General features: G+C 36.1%; 2 protein-coding genes across 8 annotated transcripts in view; both read right to left on the bottom strand.

Annotated features, from left to right (window-relative positions):
• Positions 1–2,393, bottom strand: part of XRN1 (5'-3' exoribonuclease 1) — a 109,494-nt gene extending 107,101 nt beyond the window's left edge. For both annotated transcript variants that reach the window (XM_029940121.1, XM_029940122.1), the window contains exon 1: positions 2,218–2,393. In XM_029940121.1, the coding sequence (XP_029795981.1) occupies positions 2,218–2,292 (75 nt within the window). In that variant the 5' untranslated portion in view covers positions 2,293–2,393. The remainder of the gene's footprint in view (positions 1–2,217) is intronic.
• A 1,399-nt stretch (positions 2,394–3,792) lies between these two features.
• The window catches only part of ATR (ATR serine/threonine kinase), a 105,834-nt gene continuing 87,405 nt past the window's right edge, over positions 3,793–22,221 (bottom strand). For 5 of the 6 annotated variants that reach the window (XM_029940114.1, XM_029940117.1, XM_029940119.1 and 2 more), the window contains 7 exons: positions 21,191–21,334; positions 18,390–18,540; positions 14,276–14,432; positions 13,668–13,821; positions 12,076–12,227; positions 5,161–5,266; positions 3,793–4,169 (listed from right to left, as the gene is read on the bottom strand). In XM_029940114.1, the coding sequence (XP_029795974.1) occupies positions 3,996–4,169; positions 5,161–5,266; positions 12,076–12,227; positions 13,668–13,821; positions 14,276–14,432; positions 18,390–18,540; positions 21,191–21,334 (1,038 nt within the window). In that variant the 3' untranslated portion in view covers positions 3,793–3,995. Of the gene's footprint in view, positions 4,170–5,160; positions 5,267–12,075; positions 12,228–13,667; positions 13,822–14,275; positions 14,433–18,389; positions 18,541–21,190; positions 21,335–22,221 lie in introns of those variants that run through there. The other variant, XR_003908835.1, reaches the window with a different exon arrangement.

Raw genomic sequence — 22,221 nt, 5'->3', positions numbered from 1 at the left:
CTGCATAGAAGGGAACAAAAGCTGACATTTCCATTTAAAAATGTCTGCTCTTGTACAGGGAGCATATCTGTTTTATCCTTTACTGTATTTTCCTCAGAATGATGCCTTGGCAAGTCAGTTATGAGAGTTCACAGGAGGCCAAATATTCCTATCCTTTAAAAGCCCTTAGTTACAAATACTCCTATTTAATTGGCCTACATAGTCTTTTAGTGAATATTCTGTAGTTCTCCTGTTCTCAGGTCCATCAGCTGTTGCCCCATTGCTTCCTCTTGCAGGGAGGCCAACACCAACTGGGTCTAGAAGCTATTGGTATTTTGTCCCCACCTACTTGTATTTGGGTTCATAGGGATAGAATATTACGTGGTTTTGTCATAAATGTTCCAGAGAGTTCAAACTTTACTACTTACTTGATCTGCTATTATGTGAGAGACCAAAAACTATGCTGTGATCATCACCACCACCATCTTCCCACAACCTATTCCTCCTCCCAACCCCTTCCTCCCAGGACTAGCTTTTGAATCACTGTGACTTACTTAGGCTTACCACTTTTAAATACTGCTTAAGAGAAGAGCTGGTAACTCTTTACGACATTAGCTCTTTTTGTTGTTGTTGTTGTTAACTATACAAATCAAACATTTTTGAAAGACAACACTTTGATAAGCCAGGTTTTAAGCCTTTTTAGATCTAGCATAAAATTGTCTTTAAGAGATTATTTTTTGTTCTTCAGCTAAAAATGAAAATCCTCAGGATGGTAAGAATCCCAGACAGGGTCATCAAACCAAGTTCTGTACCAGAGTACAAAGTAAAAATATTATTGAACAAATTATGTTATCAAGCCAATCCGAATAGCAATCACATTTTTTCACTTTGGAGATAAAGTGACTGATGCATGGCAGGCACTCAACTATTTGTTGAATTAATGACCTGGGAAAAGCCAAAGTTGGTTGTCTCCATTTCAGCAATGTACTTAGTAACCCTTCTTAACCCTCTTCTCTAGAAAGAAATGTCTCCCTAAATCTGACTCCATCCATGTTTCAAATAAATGAAAGATAAACTATTGTTTTGGAATTCTTTGTTAAGCTTTTCTTCATATACCAAAACTGACTGGAATCCAACAACAAAAAAATTCCTTCTAGAAGCCTATCTTTATGCTTATAGCACTTCTTAAAACGTTAAACAATGCTTTAATAAACAGCATGATGGTTTTGGCTGGATTATTTCCCCCCAAAATTAATATAATGTTATCTATCACTATTGACTCAATTAGCTATACAACTATCAAAACTTTTTTTCCTGTCAAATATAAAATGGACAAGAGTTCTACCCAAATCATTAAAAGTGACAAACACGAACACATCACAGAAAGTCTAGTTTACCTAATAGATAAGTGCTTGCGATTTCGTTCCACAGTTCCAATATATAAACATTTTTGCAATCTACACAGAAACATCGTACTGGGATACTATTACAGATTGGATTATAAACCAGACACCACTATTACTATCAGAGCTCTAGAAATCCCATTTCTTTTTCTCTCTCATACGCGCACGGACACACACGCACACTCGCACAGTGAAGCCTCCAAATAACTGCCTCTGCTGGTTCAAATATATTTTTGTTTCTTTTGGAATTCGGGATTCGTGCAGCCTTTGGGATGATCAAAAAGGAGAAATAAAAGGTATCATAAATATGAACCATCAGCCACGTCAAAGAGTCTAGGCGTTGGGGGTGGGGTCGTATGCAGGTCCTGATAAAGGAAAGTAAACAAGGTGACTCAACCTCGAAGGCAGTTATTATTGTTTGTACGTGGGTCTGTTGCTTTCGGGGGCGGGGGGGGGGCTGGGAGGTACTCAGGACACCCACTCAGCGTTGCTGCTTCTATAAGGGAAAGATGTAGCTCTGAGCAGGAAAGGAAAGAATTCACTACAGCGTTTCTCCCCAGCACTTAATTTCGGAAACGCGGAAGGCCCTGCCCGGCAGCAAAGCTGTCAGTGTCAGAACTGCCGTGATCCCGTGGCTCTGCCCGCGGACACGAAACCTACGTCTTCGCGCCATTCAGAGCATCAGGATATCTTCAAACCTTCTCTGCCCCTCTCTTCCCTGCTCATCCGGCAGACGACGAGCAGGATGAGGCTGGGGAGCCCAGTCCCAGGGTGGAGAGGGCCGCGGGGCCCCGGGTTCTCGGCCTTCTGAGCCGCTGCCCGCTCGCTCACCCACCTGATGCTCTTTCACCACTTCACTGAGGCAGGGATACCGCTCCGAGATCCATCGGTAAAACTTGGGGACTCCCATTTCGACCGCCAACACTAATTCCAGTCAGGGCCAAACCGAAACCAAACGCCCCGCCGGGGCCTACGCCGCAGCCTCCGGCCGTCGCTCCGCCGATGACAACACACTGCCCGCCCGACCATAGAGAGCGCTCGCTGGGCCTAGAGCGGCCGATTCGAGGCCGCATCCCTGGGGCGGGGCTCTAATCCAGGTCGCAGCCGAGCGCGCTGTTGGTTTGCTTTTAAGAGCGCCGCGGCGATTTGGTGCGTCAAAGTTGCTTTTGGAGGGAAGCTGATGGAGCTGTGCTACAGAATGGGACGTGGAAGTGGTGTGAAAACCTCACGAGCCTGCTGGAAGATTTTTGGAACACTCATTTCTGGCCTGATTGCTTCTGTGTCCTGGGATTACTAATCTCAGTATTTTTCAACAGATTTGTAAAGATCTGGTGATTTAGTTTAGTTTGTTTTGTTTGGCAAGGAGGGGGTGGTTGTGTGTCGGCATTTCTCTAAGGAATTGGTTTAGGTTTGTTTGGCTACGGGGAGTTTTTTTTCCTTTGAGGAATATAACTCTATAACAAAGTTTCTTTTAAAAACGCTTTTTCCCCCCCCGATTTATTTGAAAAAATTTCCCAACTCCTCCACTCCCAGCCAGCTTCCCTCATAGGTAATTATATACTTTCACATTCATGCCTCCAGGTTTATCGTGTTTTTCCCCCATCACACTCTAAACTGTACAGAGAAACGTAATTCTATCAAGCGAACTTAAGTAAAATTCTGTTATAATAAATTTTTCCATTCGAAAGTAATAACCTCATTACTTTTTAAGTATTGAGAATTTAAAATCTCCTGCAAGAAAATTTACAAAAAATTAACATTAAAATATCTTTAATTTAAAAATCTCAACGAAATTTTAAGTGTCTTCCACTAGACTCTGTGCTCTGGTAAACTCAGTATGGCAGCATCTTTCAAATTACATTATTTAGTTTTCATAGTGATGCTCCTTGATTTATATTTTTTCCTATTACATTTTCAACCATACAAAAAGAGTTCTATTAAGTGAACTTTATGTGTGCTTTATGTTTATATGTTTCACTAGACTGGACTGTCAGTTCCTAGAGGCAAGGGAGGTGGCTTGGTACATAAATCTAGCAGAGTGCTTTGTCCATAGTATTTATTCAATAATTTTTTTTTGTTCAAATGAATCCTTTTAAAAAAAAAAACCTTCTTTTAAGATTTATTTATTTTTTTAAGTAATCACACCTAACGTGGGGCTCGAACTCACAATCCTGAGATCAAGGATCACATGCCAGCCAGGTGCCCCTCAAGTGAATCCTTATGCTAGATTGTACTAAAAGAAAATCAGAGTTGCAAAAAAATTAGGCTGGCTTCTTTAAATATATCTTTTTAGAGCATAAAAACCTAAGATGTTACATTTCTCCATTTATAATGAACAACATACATTAAGAAAGCAGTTTTCTCTCTCTGCCCTACCCTGCTCATGCTCTTTCAAAAATAAACATTAAAATTTTTTTTAAAAAGAAGCAGTTTATTTCTTAATAACAATATATATTACTTTAAATATTATTAACAATACGGGAGTTAATACCAGTTGCTCTGAGAACATAAACTTATTTATGTTGTACTTTGGAACTGAATAGATATAATCACAGATTAATACCAAACACATTAATTTTAGATTATTAACATATTCTTTGAAGTAATTTCATTTCACATGTATGGAGTCCAACCAAGGTACATCTGGCATAGTAAGTTTTCATCAGTAGCTTCTTGTATAAGGTAATGCACATGTCCCTCGATAGATAACGGCAGCCCTGTCACTCTGTTTCTGGTCTTGATTACACCTTGCAGTCGCTGCTCGATGTCAAGAACATGGGTCTTGGCCTATAACAAGAAATTAAAGATCATAAGTGCTAAAAACCCAGTAAGACGTGGATGGTGATCACTTGAAATGACTACTTTTCTGTTATTTAACAAATGTTTATATTGTCTTATGGATCATTACCCTTTATGTAAGATCAAATAAAGACAAAAAAGAAATGACATATACTACAACTTGAGATACTGATTTTGAGGCTCACAATGTTAGTTAGTTATGATGTTATTTCTTTTTAAAGTAATATCTATCTATACCCAAGGTGGGCCTTGAATTCACAACCCTGTGATCAAGTGTCGCATATTCTACCAGCTGAGCCAGCCAGGTGCCCCAAGGCTTGCGACATCAATCTAATATCAACTGTTATGGACATGTTTCTGGACTATGTAAAATACCAGGGAATCTCTTCTACATTACAATTCTAGAAATATAATAATTTAAAACTTACCCTGAAAATGTTAGGACTTAAAAGATTTGAAAGAATAATAATTGCAACAATACTCTAAAAGGTTAATATTTAGGTTATATTACTATGTGTAAATGGGAGTTCTAAACTACTTAGAATGGTACACATTTCTCTCAATAACAAAAGAATATCAAAATGCAAAAGTGAGAATGATGTTATTAGAATAACAATCTTCAATCTATTCTCACTTATTAAAAATGATTATCTGCAAGCTCTGAGACTTAACTAATATCAGCACAAAGTGAATTACTATATGTTAAAGCTCTGTAAATTCAGGTAATCTGTGTTCCAAGTTTTTCCCACCATATCTCATAATTGTGAATTGTCTATACTTAAGTGTGTGTCGAACTCTAGTACACAAAAATGATAATATTAACATTGGTAATGACAATAAAGAAAACTTACTGGCACTTTCATATCAAAGAACTAGATCTCAGAGTATTCAATGGTCAGTCACTGACAGTATTTAGAATCAATTCTCATTTATAGAGACACAGAACGTCAGCTCATATCAAGCTACACCTTCTACTGACCTTTTCATTGACAACTTCCCCAGTTTCATTCAGTGGTGCCTTGGAATGCCCTTTCACTGGTTTACTCCATTCTACCAGAGGATCATGTAGAAAAGTTTTTAAGACACTAAAATGTAAACAAATGTGATAATATGATGTTATTTTTGTAGAAAGAAGTCTCTCTAAAGTCAGCACCTATGGGAAAAATAAGTGAAGGATGAGAAGCTAATGATAATTCTCTTAGAACACACATTACTACTGCGTAAGTCAGATCTGTGAACTTACTGTTTTGGGGTGAGGGGTTGAAAAGAAAGAGAGAGGGAAGATAGACAAGGATCTGAGGTATTCTTAGAGAGTAGGGTAAGGCGAGTTCTGTGTGCCATTTATAAATACATGCTGTGGGGGCCCCTGAGTGGCTCAGTCAGTTAAGTGTCTGACTTCAGCTCAGGTCATGATCTCACGGTTCATGGGTGTGAGCCCCATGTCAGGCTCTGCATTGATGGCTAAGAGTCTGGAGCCTGCTTCAGATTCTGGGTCTCCCTCTCTCTCTGCCCCTCCCCATTCATGCTCCATCTCTCAAAAATAAGTAAAAATGGTAAAAAAAATAATATTAATAAATGCATGCTGTGAACTTCAAATACAACTACCTATGGAAAAACCCACTCAGATTTCTTATAGGCAGTATTTCCAAAACAAACCTCATTACCCTTTCTCAAACTATTTCACCTGTATTCCCCAAATCAGTGAAGAACCTCATTCACTCATTTGCTCTAAACAAAAATCTAGGAATCCTCTTGCTTCCTTTCTCTTAACACTCAATTCTATCTCCTAAACCCCTTTAGAACCTCTCTATTTCATTTCTATTGTCACTACCTCATCCAATGCACCATCATATTTCTGAGTTACCGTCCTCTGGTTTTCCAGCCTCAAGCCCAAACTTCAACTGTAATTTTTCTACAGTGCAAAAAAATCTGATTTCATTTTCTCTTCTTTTTAAAATTTCTTAAGAGCTAATGTGTAAACCAGCCCCGTGTGAACTTTTCTAGCCCTGTTCATCTACACACCACCATCATAGCACCATCTACTCGCAGTCTACCCTCTAGAAAACAAAATTACATTTCTTAGACAGTCCATGCCTTCACTTGCCTTGACACTTTTATCAATCAGAATACCCTCTTCCCATTTGCACGGTCAATTCCATTTACTTTTAAGGTTTCTGCTACTTCCTCCAGAAATTATTTCCTGACTTCCCCAGATAGGGATAGGGGCTCTTAGTGTTTCACAGGATGCTATACTTCCTCTTTCAGAGAATTTGCCTTGGCCTATGTCTAACTTACCAGTATGTTCTACCAAAATGTCGGGTAGAGAGCTTTAAAGAAAGAAGGTGGATACATGAGCTTTAAAAGTTGTTTTTAAAAACTACTTACTGCAGGTAACATCATATTTAATGGTGAAAGACTTCTATACCACTAAAATCAGGAACAAGACAAAGATGTAGACTTCTCACCTTGTCTATCTGATATTCATTTTGCTAGGGCAATTAGGCAAGGAAAAAAAGGCATGAGATTGGAAAGCAAAAAGTAAAACTATTTTTATCTGCAGACAATGTGCTATTGTAGAGAGAAAAATCCTAAGGTACCTACAAAATAACTATTAGAGCTAATAAATGAGTTCAGCAATGTTTGCAAGATAGAGATATATATACAAATACCTAACACTAATAATGAATACAAAAGTAAAATAAAAGAAAAAGTTCCATTTAGCATAGTATTTTAAAAAAATAGAAGCACATTTAAAAAAAATAAGACTTGAAAACTAAAAATTAAAAAACAGCTTTGAAAGAAATTACAGAAGAATTAAATGAAAAGATATCCCATGTTCATGGTTCAGAAGAGTCAACATTTTTGAAATGATAATACTCTGCAAACAAACGAAAAGATTCAATGACATTCCTATCAAAATCCAGGTTGGTTTTCTGCAGAAGCTGACAAGATGATCTTAAAATTTCTAGGGAAATGCAAAGAATCCATAATAGTCAAACAATCCTGAAGAAGAAGAGAAAGCTGGAGCACTCACAACTCTAAACTTCAAAATTTACTACAAAGCTACAGTAATCAAGACAATGTGTTGTTGTCATATGGTTAAACATAGAGATCAATAGAACACAATTGAGAATGCAGAAATAAAGTCTTGCATATATGGTCAACTGATTTTTCAAGGAAGTGCCAAGACAATTAAATGGAGAATAGTGTATTCAAAAAATAGTGTGAAGAAAACTGGATATACACACTCAAAAGAATAAATATGGACCCCGACCTCACACTATAAACACAAAATAACTGAAATTGATCAAAGACCTAATTATAAGAGCTAAAACTACAAAATGCTTAGGAGAAAACAGAAGTGTAACCGTTCATGATTTGGATTATGCAATAGTTTCTTAAATGACACCAAAAGTACAAACAACAACAATAAAAATATATAAACTGGACTTCATCAAAACTAAAATCTTAAATGCTAAAAGGACATCATCAAAGTAAAAAGACAATCCAAATATGGGAGAAAATATTTGCAAATTACAGATCTCTTAAGAATCTAGTAACAACACGTAAAGAAGTCTTACAATAATAAAAAGAAAATCCAATTAAAAAAATAGAAAAGGATTTGAATAGATATTTGTCTAAAGATGATATACAACTGACCAATAAGTGTATGAAGAGATGCTCGACATGACCGGTCATTAGGGAAATGCAAGTTAAAACCATAATGAGAGACCCACTTAATACCACCCACTAGGATGGGTAAAGTTAAAAAGATAGATAAACAACACATGTTGGTAAGAATGTGAAGAAATTGGAACCCTCATACATTGCTAGTGGGATTCTAAAGTATTACCCCAAAATGTTAAGCTTAGAGTTAACATGCAACCCAGAAATTCTGTACCATACCCAAGAAAACGGAAAACGTGAATCTACATAAAACTTGTGTACACATGTTCACAGCCACACTTTTCACAAAAGCCAAAGGGTGTAAACAATCCAAATGTCCATTAGTAGATTAATGGATAAACAAAATGTAATATACAATAGAATATAATTTGGCAATAAAAAAGAATGAATTACTAATACAGGCTACAACATGGATAAACCCTGAAAACACCATGTTAAGTGAAAGAAGACAGACAAAATACCACACGTTGTAGGATTCCATTTATATATGAAATGTTCAAAATAGGCAAATCCATTGAGACAGAAAGTAGATTAGAGGTTGCTAGATAATGACAAGGGAGTAGGGATGGAGAGTAACTGCTAATACCTTTTGGGGGTGATAAAAATGTGTTATAATTAGCAGGGATGGTGGCACAATCTTGGGAATATGCTAAGGACCATTGTAGAGTACACTTTGAAAAGGAGAATTTTATGGCATATATATTACATATTTAAAAAAATTGAGATATAATGGACATACAACATTATTTTAGGTATACATGACTTGGTATTTGTATATATTGCAGAATGATCACCACAAAAAATTTAGCTACTATCCACCAACATACATAGTTCCAAATGCTTTTTCTTGTGATGAGAACATTTGTTTGTTTACTTATATAAATTATTTATTTACTTAACTAATCTTTACACCCAACATGGGGCTTGAACTCATGAGCCTGGGATCAAGAGTCACATTTTCTTCCAACTGAGCCATCAGGCATCTCCTTGTGGTAAGAACTTTTAATATTTACTCTTTTAACAACTTTAAAATATACAACACAGTATTATTAACTATAGTGACCATGTTGTACATAATATTTCCATGACTTAATTTAGTTCATAACTAAATTATGAACCTTTTGACCACCTGCACCCATTTTGCTGACCCTCCATCCCCAATCTCTGGCCACTGCCAGTCTATTTTCTGTCTATGAGCTCGGTTTTTGTTTTTCTTTTTTAACTTAAGTTTTAATTTTAATTTCAGTTAACATATAGTGTTATATTAGTTTCAGATGTACAATAAAGTAATTCAATAATTCCATACATCACCCTGTGCATATCATGACAAGTATAATCCTTAATTCCCATCACCTATTTATAACCCATCCCTCCACACCACCTTGGTAACCATCAGACTGTTCTCTACAATTAGAGTTTATACCTTGCTTGTCTATTTTTTCACCTTTGCTTACTTGTTTTATTTCTTAAATTGCATATGTGAGTGAAATCATATGTCTTTCTCTGATTGACTTATTTCATTTAGTATTATAGTCTTTACCTCCATTCATGTCATTACAAATGGCAAAATTTCTTCTTTTATCATTGAAGAATATTCCATTATATGTGTGTGTGTATACATATATACCAAGTCTTTTTTCTTTAAATGTATTTGTTTAAATTCAAGTGAGTTAACATACAGTATAGTATTGATTTCAGGAGTAGAACCCAGTGATTCATCACTTACATATAACACCCAGTGCTCATCCCAACAAGTGCCCTCCTTAATGCCCATCCCCCTATCAACCACCTCCCCACCAGCAATCCTCAGTTTGTTCTCTGTATTCAAGAGTCTCTTATGGTTTGCCTCTATTTTTATCTTATATCTCCTTCCCTTCCCCTATGTTTATCTATTTCTTGAATTACACATGAGTGTAGTCTGGCGGACTTATTTGGCTGAGCATAATACATTCTACATCCATCCATGTTGTAAATGGCAAGATTTCATTTTTTCTGATCACTGAGTAATAGTCCACTGTATATACCACATCTTTATCCATTTATCAGTTGATAGACATTTGGGCTTTTCCCATACTTTGGCTATTGATGATGTCACTGCTATAAACACTGAGGTGCACGTGCCCCTTTGAATCAGCATTTTTGTATCCTTTGGATAAATACCTATTGGTGCAATTGCTGGGTCATAGGGTAGTTCTATTTTTAATTTTTTGAGGAACCTCATACTGTTTTCCAGAGTGGCTGCATCAGTTTGCCTTCTCAGCAGCAGTGTAAGAGGGTTCTCCTTTTTCTCATCCTTGCCAACATCCGTTGTTTCCGGAGTTGTTAATTTTACCCATTCTAAAGGTGTGAGGTGGTATCTCATTGTGGTTTTGATTTGTATTTCCCTGACGATGAGGAATGTTGAGCATCTTTTCATGTGTCTGTTGGCCATATGGAGATCTTCTTTGCAAACTGTCTATTCATGTCTTCTGCCCATTTCTTCACTGGATGGTTCTTTTGGGTATTGAGTTTGAAAACATAAAATCCTTATATATTTTGGATACTAACCTTCTATCCAGTATGTCGTTTGCAAATATCTTCTCCCATTCCATCAGTTGTTTTTAGTTTTGTTGATTGTTTCCTTCACCGTGCAGAAGCTTTTTACCTTTATGTGGTCACAATAGTTCATTTTTGCTTTTATTTCCTTTGCTTCTGGGGACACATCTAGTGAGAAGTGGCTGTGGCCAAGGTCAAAGAGGTTGCTGCCTGTCTTCTCCTCTACAATTTTGATGTTTTCCGATCTCACATTTAGGTCTTTAATCCATTTTGAATTTATTTTTATGTATGGTGTCAGAAAGTGGTCCAGTTTCATTCTTCTAAATGTCACTGTCCAGTTCTCTCAACACCATTTGCTGAAGAGGCTGTCTTTATTGTATTGGATACTTTCCCGTTTTGTCAAAGATTAGTTGACCATATAGTTGTGGAGTCCATTTCTGGGTTCTCTATTCTGTTCCATTCATCTCTGTGTCTGTTTTTGTGTCAGTACCATACTGTCTTGATGACAACAACTTTGTATAATATAGCTTGAAGTCTGGAATTATGCCTCCATTTGATTTCCTTTTTCAAGATTGCTTTGCCTATTAGAGTCTTTTGTGGTTTCATACAAATGTTAGGATTGTGCTTTACTCTGTGAAAAATACTGTTGGTATTTTGATAGGGATTGTATTAAATGTGTAGATTGCTTTGGATAGTATAGACATTTTAACAATATTTATTCTTCCAATCCATGAGCATGGAATGGTTTTCCATTTCCTTGTGTCTTTTTCAAGGTCTTTCATAAGTTTTCTGTAGTTTTCAGTGTATAGATCTTTTAACTCTATAATCATAAATGGGATTGATTCTTTGATTTCTCTTTCTGTTGCTTCATTATTGGCATATAGAAATGCATCTGATTTCTGTATGTTGATTTTATAACCTGCAACTTTGCTGAATTCATATATCAGTTCTAGCAGGTTTTCTGATGGAGTCTTTTGAGTTTTCTATATAGAATATCATGTCATCTGTGGAGAGTGAAAGTTTGATTTCTTTGCAATTTATATGTCTTTTATTTCTTTTTGTTGTCTGATTGCTGAGGCTAGGACTTCCAGTACTATGTTGAAAACAGCACCATATCTTCTTTATCCACTCATCAATCAATGGACACTTGGGCTGCTTCCATATCTTGGCTATTAGAAATAATGCAGCTATAAACATCAAGGTGAATGTATCCCTTTGGATTAGTGTTCTTGTATTCTTTTGGTAAATACCCAGTAGTGTAATTTGTGGATCATAAGGTAGTTCTATTTTTTTCTTTTTAAGACTCCACAATAAGTAATCTCACATACATCTCTGTCTTATTTTCACTTAGCATAAATGCCTTCAAGGTCTATCTATATTGTCACAAATGGCAAGACTTCTTTCTTTTTATGGCTGAATAATATTCCATTGTATATCTATACATACTTTTTTTTTTTTACCCATTCATCCATCAATAGACACTCAGATTGCTTCCATGTCTTGGCTATTATAAATAATGCTGCAATGAACTGTAAGTTATATCTTAATAAAGCTATTATTAAAAAAATTTACTTCAACCAATGCAAAGTGGCTCCTATTATTAAAAAAACATATTTAGGAACCAGTAATTACACTCAAGATTACTGTTGAATTATTTACATAACATAATTACCTCATTAAAGGCTCTCTTTGATCTCGCATCAGCCTCATTGTAACTTCACAAGCTCTTCGAAAAAGACCCTCTGTTCCCATAGGACCCATTCCATTAACCATATTATGAGTCAGTCGAAATGGAACAATTTCTGGAACTTCAAAGGTTTCTCCCTTAAAACAATGCATTTTATTAAAAAGTAATGTTAGAATTTTAAAATCTTTATGCCAAAATAATTAGAACTTCAAGTCTAGACTTTTTAAGCAAAGTGCACAGATACCTTCAAAATATTTATATTTTTATAATATGTAAACATAAAAATATTTGTAACTACATTAAAGGCCTATATCATGAAGGATCCTATAACACCATCTTTGATCTAGAGGATGGATGGATTCACCTATCACTGAATTCACCTATACTGAATATTACCTTAGAGAAATTTTTAAGCATTCAACATTTATCTCATATCAACTTCCTTAATGTCCTTAACATAAAATAAAAACAAGTATTTTCATATTTTTCTTTCTTTCTTTTTTCATTACTTTCATTTTAAAACAAGGAGGGAAAAGAAACAACCAAATGTTAGATGCTCATATTGTCCAGATAGGGTATGCAATATACAATATAATGAAGTCCAGTTCATTTATTTTCTACCATTCTCAACCTACCTTTCATAAGGCCTTTCCATCCCCAAACTTACTGACTCAGTTTCTCTAAATTCCTTTCTTATATGATTTAACAAATACCAGTGCTTTATCTTTTAATTTGATCTCATTTATATCTGTAACCTGTCTCAGTTTCCTGTGACAGCAGATGGCAATCCATATAGAATAGGGATAAAGAAAATAGGGGGTTAATCTACCAATCTGCCTTCAAGGATCACAACTTTGGAAAACTGGATAAGGTCTCAAGGACTTCAGTCCAACTAGCTTAATTTATTCTCAGGCCCCACTGGACCTAGAGAATTTCCTGAGATGTCTGCCAGAGATCTGTGTATTTTGTTTAAATTCCTGGATGATTCTGATATGCTGCCAGGTTTGGAAACCATCATATTAGAGTATTCTGTCTCTTTAAAACTGAGTCTCAGTAAAATGAACTGATCTACCCTACTAAGAACTAACTGAATCAGAATCTGAACCTCTGGATTTCAAGTTCAGTACTAGTTTTACTATATCACTCTCTGAGTTCTCTTCATCTTAAATTGCTTTTCTCAGGACTCTGGGATCCACTAATCAAAACCAGTCAAAAAACTCTCAGTGTGACTCAACTGTGATGATAACTGCTACCAAGGGGTATACCTAGAAAGAACAGTTTATTTTTTTCATTTTTTACATTTATTTATTTTTGAGAGATAGATTGAGACAGAGCATGAATGGGGGAGGGGCAGAGAGACAGAGGGAGACACAGAATCTGAAGCAGGCTCCAGGAAGTGAGCTGTCAGCACAGAGCCCATTGCAGGGCTTGAGCCCATGAACTGAGAGATCATGACCCAAGCTAAAGTTGGACGCTCCATCAACTGAGCCATCCAGGCGCCCCAAGAAAGAACAGTTATGGAGGAAAGGCAATTGGGAGAAAACATACAATTAACTAGAATAAGTCATATCACTTACCTTATTGAAGAGACAGTTGAAATCCACATGTACACATTCACCAGTCAAAGAGTCAAAGAGGATGTTTTCACCATGACGATCTCCAAGTCCCAGGATATAACCAACCATTGACATAACTGCTGTGGAACGACAGTATGCTGACCTGCTACTGTACCTAAAGAAAACACAATGCATATCACATATCCTTATGCTACCTGATTTAATTTAGATTTTTTTTAATGTTTTATTTATTTTTGATACAGAGAGAGACAGAGCATGAGAGGGGGAGGGGCAGAGAGAGAAAAGGAGATACAGACCTGGAAGCAGGCTCCAGGCTCTGAGCTAGCTGTTAGCACAGAGCCTGATGCAGGGCTCGAACCCACAAACATGAGATCTGACCTGAGCCGAAGCCGGAGGCTTAACCGACTGAGCCACCCGGGGGCCCCAATTTAGATTTAATTTTAAATTTAAAAAAAATGTTAAGTAATCGCAAGCCCCAATGTGGGGCTCAAACTCAACAATCTCGAGATCAAGAATCACATGTTCTATTGACTGAGCCAGACAGGCACCCCTAAAATATTTTTAAAAACATCTAACCATAGCAATGTCTTATTTTCTGTTTAACTTACCATGATGTAGGATCAGGGAATGTCCTCAGAAACCACTCATGAAAAACAGGAGGATGCCTGGGTAGGAGAAATTCTCGGAATACTTTGAGTTTTTCAGACAAAGCTGCGGTTTTTGGTAGCATACACTGGCGAAGTTCTTTTCCTGTCATATAAACTCCTGCAAGGTAAAGTGGTTTTCATTAATCACACAAGCCAAATAAAGGGCAATTTTTTTTTTATTGAACAGAAAACATCCATTTTTATTCAAATTGTTATTTATTTATTCTTTAATGGTTTGTAAATTTTTTATCTTTATTTTTTTAATTTATAATTTATTGTTAAGTTGGCTTCCATATAACACCCAGTGATCTTCCCCACAAGTACCCTCCTCCATGACCATCACTCCCTTTCCCTCTCCCTCTTCAGCCCTCAGTTTGTTTTCAGTATTCAAGAGGCTCTTATGATTTGCCTCCCTCAAATTGTTATTTAAAAGCAAGAATAGAAAAATTTTCATAAACTTACCTTCTGATATTATCATAAAATAATACATATTATGTACATTCCCTTATAATTATCTAAAGTGAAGCCTCTTGATGAAAATTAATGTCAACTAAAACTAATGTTGTGTAATCAACTAATTCTAGAAAATATCACTCAGAATAAATCCAATGTGAAGTACCCCTGGAATTGTAAAAATGCTGTAGCCCTCACTGAAACTGTAGTGATCTGTTAACCAGCATGTAGGATACAGGTCCACACTGAATCATTATTAAAAAACCTACAATGGTATTTCTGTGTGAAGGCTAGCCTATACGATTCATAGTATACCTGATTCTTGAGCTAGACAGGTAATATGACTCCAGTCTATAAAGTGCCTTTCAGCTTCACCTTGGTTTGGATACTTTTTTTTTTTTATTTTTTATTGTCAAATTGTTTTCCATACAACACCCAGTGTTCTTTCCCTCAAGTGCCCTCCACCATCTACTTTTTTTTTTTTAAAGAGAGAGAGAAAGTGTGAATGGTGGATACAGGCAGAGAGAGAAGGGGAGAGTGAGAGTGAGAGGGAAAAAGGTGTGGGGAAAGAGAAAGTGAGAGAGAGAGAGACAGAGAACATCAATCAGGCTTCATGCTCAGCGTAGAGCCTGACATGGGGCTTGACCCCACAACCCTGGGATCATGATTGGAGCTGAAATCAAGAGCTGGATGCTCAAATGACTGTGCCATTCAGGCACCCCAGTTTGGTGCTTTTTATACCCAAGGCAAAAACTTTTATACCCAAAAGTTTTAAGGACAAGTTTGAGATCTGAGGTTTATAGCCTCAAATGTTATATAGTTCCCATATGTTCACAGCATTTTAAGAAAGTTTTTAGGGGCGCCTGGGTGGCTCAGTCGGTTAAGCGTCTGGCTTCATCTCAGGTCATGATCTCACGTTCGTGGGTTCGAGCCCCGCATCGGGCTCTGTGCTGACAGCTCATAGCCTGGAGCCTGCTTCCAATTCTGTGTCTCCCTCTCTCTGCCCCTCCCCGCTCATGCTATGTCTCTTTCTGTCTCAAAAATAAATAAAACATTAAAAAAATTTTTTTTAACTTAAAAAAAATTTTTTTAAATCCAATAGCAATAATACAACTTATACAGTATTTCATTCTTCCAATAAAATAGTCAATATCAAGTTCCTTGGAATGAGAGTCCAGTGTTTGTGTTTCAGGTTTGTGAACCTGGGAAAGTTCCTTAACTCTGCACTGTACATAAAACGGGGATAATCACTTAACAATAAAAAGCAAGGCATATAATATACTTAGCATGATGACACAGTAATTTATAAATATTACTTACTGTTACAGGTTAAATTATACTCTAAAAAATGTGTTTAAATCCTAACCCCTGGTACCTGTGTATGTGACCTTAACTGAAAATACGGTTGTTGCCCATATAAAGTTAAGATGAAGTCTTTAGGGTGGGCCCTTAATACAATATGACTGGTGTATAAAATATTGTATAAAAAGAGAAAACAGACATATAGACTTAAGGCCAACATTGTATGATGACGGAGAATAGAGAGTAAATTGATGCATCTACAAGCAAAGTAACATTAAATATTGCTGGAGACAGCAGAAGCTGACAGAAAGGCATGGAAGTTTCTCTGCTAGAGCTTTCAAAGAGATGGCCCTACTGACACCCAGATGTTGGATTCATAGCCTCCCAAATCGTGAGAAAATACATTTCTGTTGTTTGTAGCCATTCTTACAATGGCCCTAGGGATATAACTTATTTTCTACTTTATTCTGATAACTTCATCTATTTATTTTTAATGTATTGCATCACATGCATTTCAAAAACATTTATTTTGAAATATTCCTAGACTTACAAAAACTTGCATAAATGATACAAAGAGTTCCCATATATTCTTTATCCTGTTCTTCTTAATGTTCTTATCATTTATAATAATAGTACAATTACTTGAATAAGGAGATCAATACTGTTACAATATTATTAACTAACCTTCGGACCTTATCAAATTTCACCAAATGTCCCACTACTGTCCTTTGTCTGGGCCAGGATCCAATCAGGACCCCTTATTACACTCAGCTGTCATGTCTCCTTAACGTCCTCAAATGAGGGTATTTTCTGTTCTTGCATTTCATTGCCTTGACATTTTTAAAGAGTTCTAACCAGTTATATTTTTGTTTCTCCCCTGTAAAGTTACTACTTTTTTTTCCTTTTATAATTAAGAAGTAGATTTGGGGGAGATGCTTTGAGACCCTACAAATATCTTTTGTCCATTAATTTCGGCATCCATTGAGAATCGCTGCTTGCAGTAATTATTACTGTGGTACTTGCTAATTGGTGATTTTCTATTTCCATCATTTCCTCTACATTTATTAATTGCAAGAAAGATCTATTACCTATTGTAATGAAGAACCGTTCCTACTTCCCTACTTAATTTTTCGAAGTATTTATTTACATCAGTGTGGCCTCTATTTTTTTCCATGAGTTATAATCTATACTATCATTATTTATTTTCTTGCTCAAATATTTGAGGCTTGGCCAGTTGGAGTCTTTAATTCCAGTCTAATACTTTCGGCTTTCCTTTTCTTTCTCTGACAGTAAAAAAACTAGCTCTCATTTCCCACAATATATTTATTTATTTGCTAAAGGTGAGAGCTGGAAGCCATTTTTCTGAACTCACTAAGTTGAGAAAAACTCCTTGTGAGGTAAGGCGGGTTTGCAAGGCCTCTTGCCTTCAAAGAGGTCTACCCCCCCACTCAATTATTTTTGCTTAAGCACTGATGCCCAAGATGCCTTGTTGACTGGTGTTGGAGTGACTCGCCCCCTTATCCTAAAATATGCTAATTGTACCTTGTGAAGGAACTTATTATATGAATTTCTCCTTTTGTGTTTATGGGAGCAAATATTACATTTCCTGAGAAACCTGTTCTTCCTCCCCTCCAGAAAACAGGGTATTGACCCCTGCTCACAAAGAACTAACCTTTGCCTTTGCTATGCTAAAAACATTGCCTTCTATTTGAATGCTAAAGAACCCTTCCTTCCCCTTCCTTATGATAAGCATCTAAGTCACCTACATCAATCACTATTGATAAAGATTATGCATGAGTCTTCTACCAATCTCTGTTCTGGGAAATTTTTACATACCAAAGAATTTGTCATTAGAAATCATTGTCTAACTCAATTGGCACTTCTGTTTTGTACCCCATTTTCCCCATACTCTCCGGTCAGTGCAGAGATGCGTGCCTGGTGATCAGAAAGGAACTCGAGGCTCTCTCACTCCCTTTTTTCGCCAACACCATCCTTTCTTCAGCGAACCCTGGACCTGCTGGAGCTGGACTCCAGCAGGTGAGTATACACATAAAGTAGTTTCAGAACTGCTAACCAATACCTCTGTGAAAAACAAATTTTCATGTACATTTTTGTAAGCTACATCAAATTCTTTTAGGATAAAGACAGAGAAAGAAGGTATGAAGAAAAACACCTAAGTACTTCTATATATCATTTGACCTAGAAATTCTACTATGGCTTATAAAAAAAAAGGCACAGTGACATATATTAATAACAATTATAGATGTTAGCAAATTTTATACTCATTATATATTTATACTTTAAGAATTAATGTTAGTACCCTTTTCCTTGTATAGTTTGGTCAGAATAGGTCTCAAGCCAGCAGTGTTGTTAACCCATTCAATAATCCCACATTCATCATTCAGGGGAATAACTGCATATGTTCGGATATGAAGTTCTCTTCTGCGAGATTCTGCATCTTTTCTCAAGCACTATTTAAAAAAACACATAAACTTAAAAATTCAGAATTTCTACATGTCATGTCAAATATATCTAAAAACTGTTCATTTCATAGCAAAAGAATGTCATTGAAAGTTTACTCTGTGGTATAGATGAATATAATTCTTCAAAATGGTAGGAAAGGAAGCTACTGGGATAGTATCCATAGTCTTTTTCCAAATCATTAAAAATGCCTTGGGCAAGTCCATCTTTTTAATTACTCACTGTATCATGAGAATACAGTCTTCAAAGTATTTAAGTTGTATATTTAACAATGGCAAAATATTCTTTTCCTTTTTATTGCTTTATAGATATTACTGGAACATTGAGTCCTTAGGCACAAAGACTGCTATTTAGTTTTGATTATCAAAAATGTATAAGCAAAAAAGCATGAATTATGATATCCTTAAAATTTTCATTTTTATACATGTTATAAAAATTTTATTTTTATTATTGCAGCTTAATATTACAGCCTCATTTGAAAAACTGTCTTCTAGCAGAATAAAGCTTTTTACATCTCATCTGATTAATCCTGAATTAATCTAGGTAAGGATCAACAGTATTTTGTTTAATTCTGGAATTATATGACATAAACAAACTAAGCACACAACTATAATTCAGTCTGTCCAATTCAAAAGCACAACCACTAACCAACAACATATTTTAAATGCTAGGAATAAGTAGGCTATATAAAAGTCAGCCAAACACATGATTAGAATTTACATGTAAAAATCAGTTTGTGGTCTCCTACAAACATAGACTATAGTTTTTAAAAATCAGGCTATTGTATTTGACCATGGCAATGAGGAGAACAGTAACAAAATAATCAGTGATATAACTGTTATAAACTAAAGCCAGCCACTTGATACTCCTAACCAGAAAAACACTCAAAGGAATTTTAGATGAACATACAAATGGTTTAACAGTCAGTGAGTTAAGTTACCAACTTACAAACATTAAAAAAATGTTTTTATTGTTTATTTTTGAGAGAGAGAGAGACATAGTGTGAGTGGGGTGGGGACAAATAGAGAGCGAGATACAGAATCCGGATACTTACCTGACTGAGACACTATTTAATGGTTAAGTTATCTGCTAAAGACCCTATCAAATATTATTTGTGTTTTAGTCCTAGATAAAAATTGTTAGGTTCTGTTTTGATCAGCACACTGCTTAAAGGTGATCATTAGTATTTTTTTCAGTTTGGTAAGTTCTTGATTTCTATGTCAGACAGGATATGAGAAATCTTATTAAAGGTTTATTATAAATGTATGGTCTTAGGGTATTCTCAATTATTCTGTGGCCAGGTATTTACAAATGCATACCATGTTTTTTCCTGGGAAAAATTAAACTATACTCTAGAAAGATGAAACTTAATTATTTTTTAGTAGGCTTTTTGTCCTTCCTCTTCTATCCTTTCCTCACATTTCAACAGTACCTCTTGTATTAGCAGAATTTACCAAATTTTAACATAGAAAAGATAGCAACAGGTAAGTTCATTTTTAACAGAGAATAATTATGGTTTGTGCTTTGTATAGCCAAAAGGAATTAAGAAACTTATATCACAATAAAAGCCCATTTCAAAGGCAATATGAATTGGAGGATTATTATTTTTTTTAATTTAAAATGTTTGGTAGGGGTGACTGGGTGGCTTAGTCGATTAAGTGTCCAACCCGAACTTAGGTCATGATCTCGCTGTCCATGAGTTCGAGTCCTGTGTTAGGCTCTGTGCTGACAGCTTGGAGCCTGGAGCCTGCTTCAGATTCTGTCTCCTTCTCTCTCTCTCTCTCTCCCTCCCTCTCTCCCTCTCTCTCTCTCTCTCTCTCCCTCTCTCTCTCTCTCTCTCTCTCTCCCCCTCCCCATACTCATGCTCTTTCTCTCAAAAATATAATAAACATTAAAAAAAAGCACTCAATAGAAAATAGTTTCCCTCATTAACATGTCTTACACATTTTTCTCAATATAATAAAAGTAATCTTATTTTTTTTAAAGTTACATGAAACCAGCAATTCCACTTTTGAATACATACTCAAAAGACAGAAAGCAGGGAGTAAAAGAGCTATTTATATAGCTATGTTCATGACAGCATTATTCACAATAGCAAAAGGTAGAAACATTCTAAGTGTCCATTGATAGATGAATGAACAAAATGCAATATACACATACAATGGTATATTATTCAGCCTTAAAAAAGAAAAATATTTTGACACATCGTAATATGCATGAACCCTGAAGACAATATCAAGTGAAAAAGCATTTAAAAAAGGCCAAAAACTATATGACTCCACTTCTACAAAATACCTAGAGTAGTCAAATTCATAGAGAAAGAAAGTAGAATGGTGGTTACCAGAGGCTGGGGAAGAAGGAATGACTTATTGTTTACTGGCTAGAGAGAAAGATGGCAAAAGTTCTGGAAAGGGATGGTGGGGATGGTTGCACAACAATGTGTATGGACCTAATGTCACTGAATTGAACAGTTAAAAATGGTAAAAACAGTAAATTTTACCCCAGTAAATAAGTGAAAACAAAAAAGGTACTACATTTTATTCACTCTTTTTAAGAATGATCTATTTGCATACTGAAAAGCTCATACCACATTGACAGTAATTATTGTAATTCTAAGATTAAGGCAAACTATCTCCAAACCTTATTAATTAAAGAATTAAATTCCATCAGTCTACAATCCTTTCTCAGGTCATCTTTTGGCTTACACATCATGATGTAGAACTTTCCATCTGATCCTTTTAAAGAGATCTTCTTTGGTTTCTGAAGGGATAGAAGAATTTCTACCTAAAAGATAATGAATTATATAGAAGTTAAGGTCAAGATTCTTTGTTTAAATTTTTTATTTTTTTGAGAGAGTGTATGTAAGTAGAGGAGAGGGGCAGAAGAAGAGAGGGAGCTACAGGAAAAGAGAGAAAGCGGGGGGTGGGGGGAGTGCTGATGCAGGGCTCAATCTCAGGACCGTGAGATCATGACCTGAGGTGAAATCAAGAGTTTGCAGCTTAACCAACTGAGCCACCCTGGTGCCCCCATTTACACTTTTACATATAGAAATTCTGTTACCTAACAAAAGGAATGTAATAACCTATATTGTGTAGTAAGTTTATTACTTTAATGATTTTTTAAATGTTTATTTACTTTTGAGAGGAAGCACATACACAAGCAGGGAAGGGGCAGAGAGGGAGGGAGACACAGAATCCGAAGTAGGCTCCAGGCTCTAAGACGTCAGCAAAGAGCCTGCTACAGGGCTTGAGCCCATGAAATGCATGATCATGACCTGAGTTCAAGTCAGACGCTTAACCAACTGAGCCACCCAGGTGCCTCTTTAAAGATGTCTTTGATCATAAACACCTATGATCTATGAATAGAGACCCATTTTCATCCCTTAGGAATGGCTATAAAGTAAAAAGATTACTTTATCAGCAATATAAGTATTTAAGCATCCAAATTTAGGTTTTCTTTTCAGAACAGTCACAATGTTTAAATGATTTTTGAAACATTTTTCAGGGGCACCTAGGTGGTTCAGTCAGTTGAGCGTCAGGTCATGATCTCACGGTTCATGGGTTTGAGCCCTGCGTCGGACTCTGTGCTGACAGCTCAGAGCCTGGAACCTGCTTCAAATTCTGTGTCTCCCTCTCTCTCTCTCTGACCCTCCCCTGCTCACACTGTCTCTG

This window comes from Suricata suricatta, chromosome 5 (genome assembly GCF_006229205.1).
Source record: "Suricata suricatta isolate VVHF042 chromosome 5, meerkat_22Aug2017_6uvM2_HiC, whole genome shotgun sequence".
In the NCBI taxonomy this organism is placed as follows: domain Eukaryota; kingdom Metazoa; phylum Chordata; class Mammalia; order Carnivora; family Herpestidae; genus Suricata; species Suricata suricatta.
The sequence above is the reverse complement of the archived record's forward strand: the minus strand, read 5'-3'. Positions and strand labels throughout refer to the sequence as shown.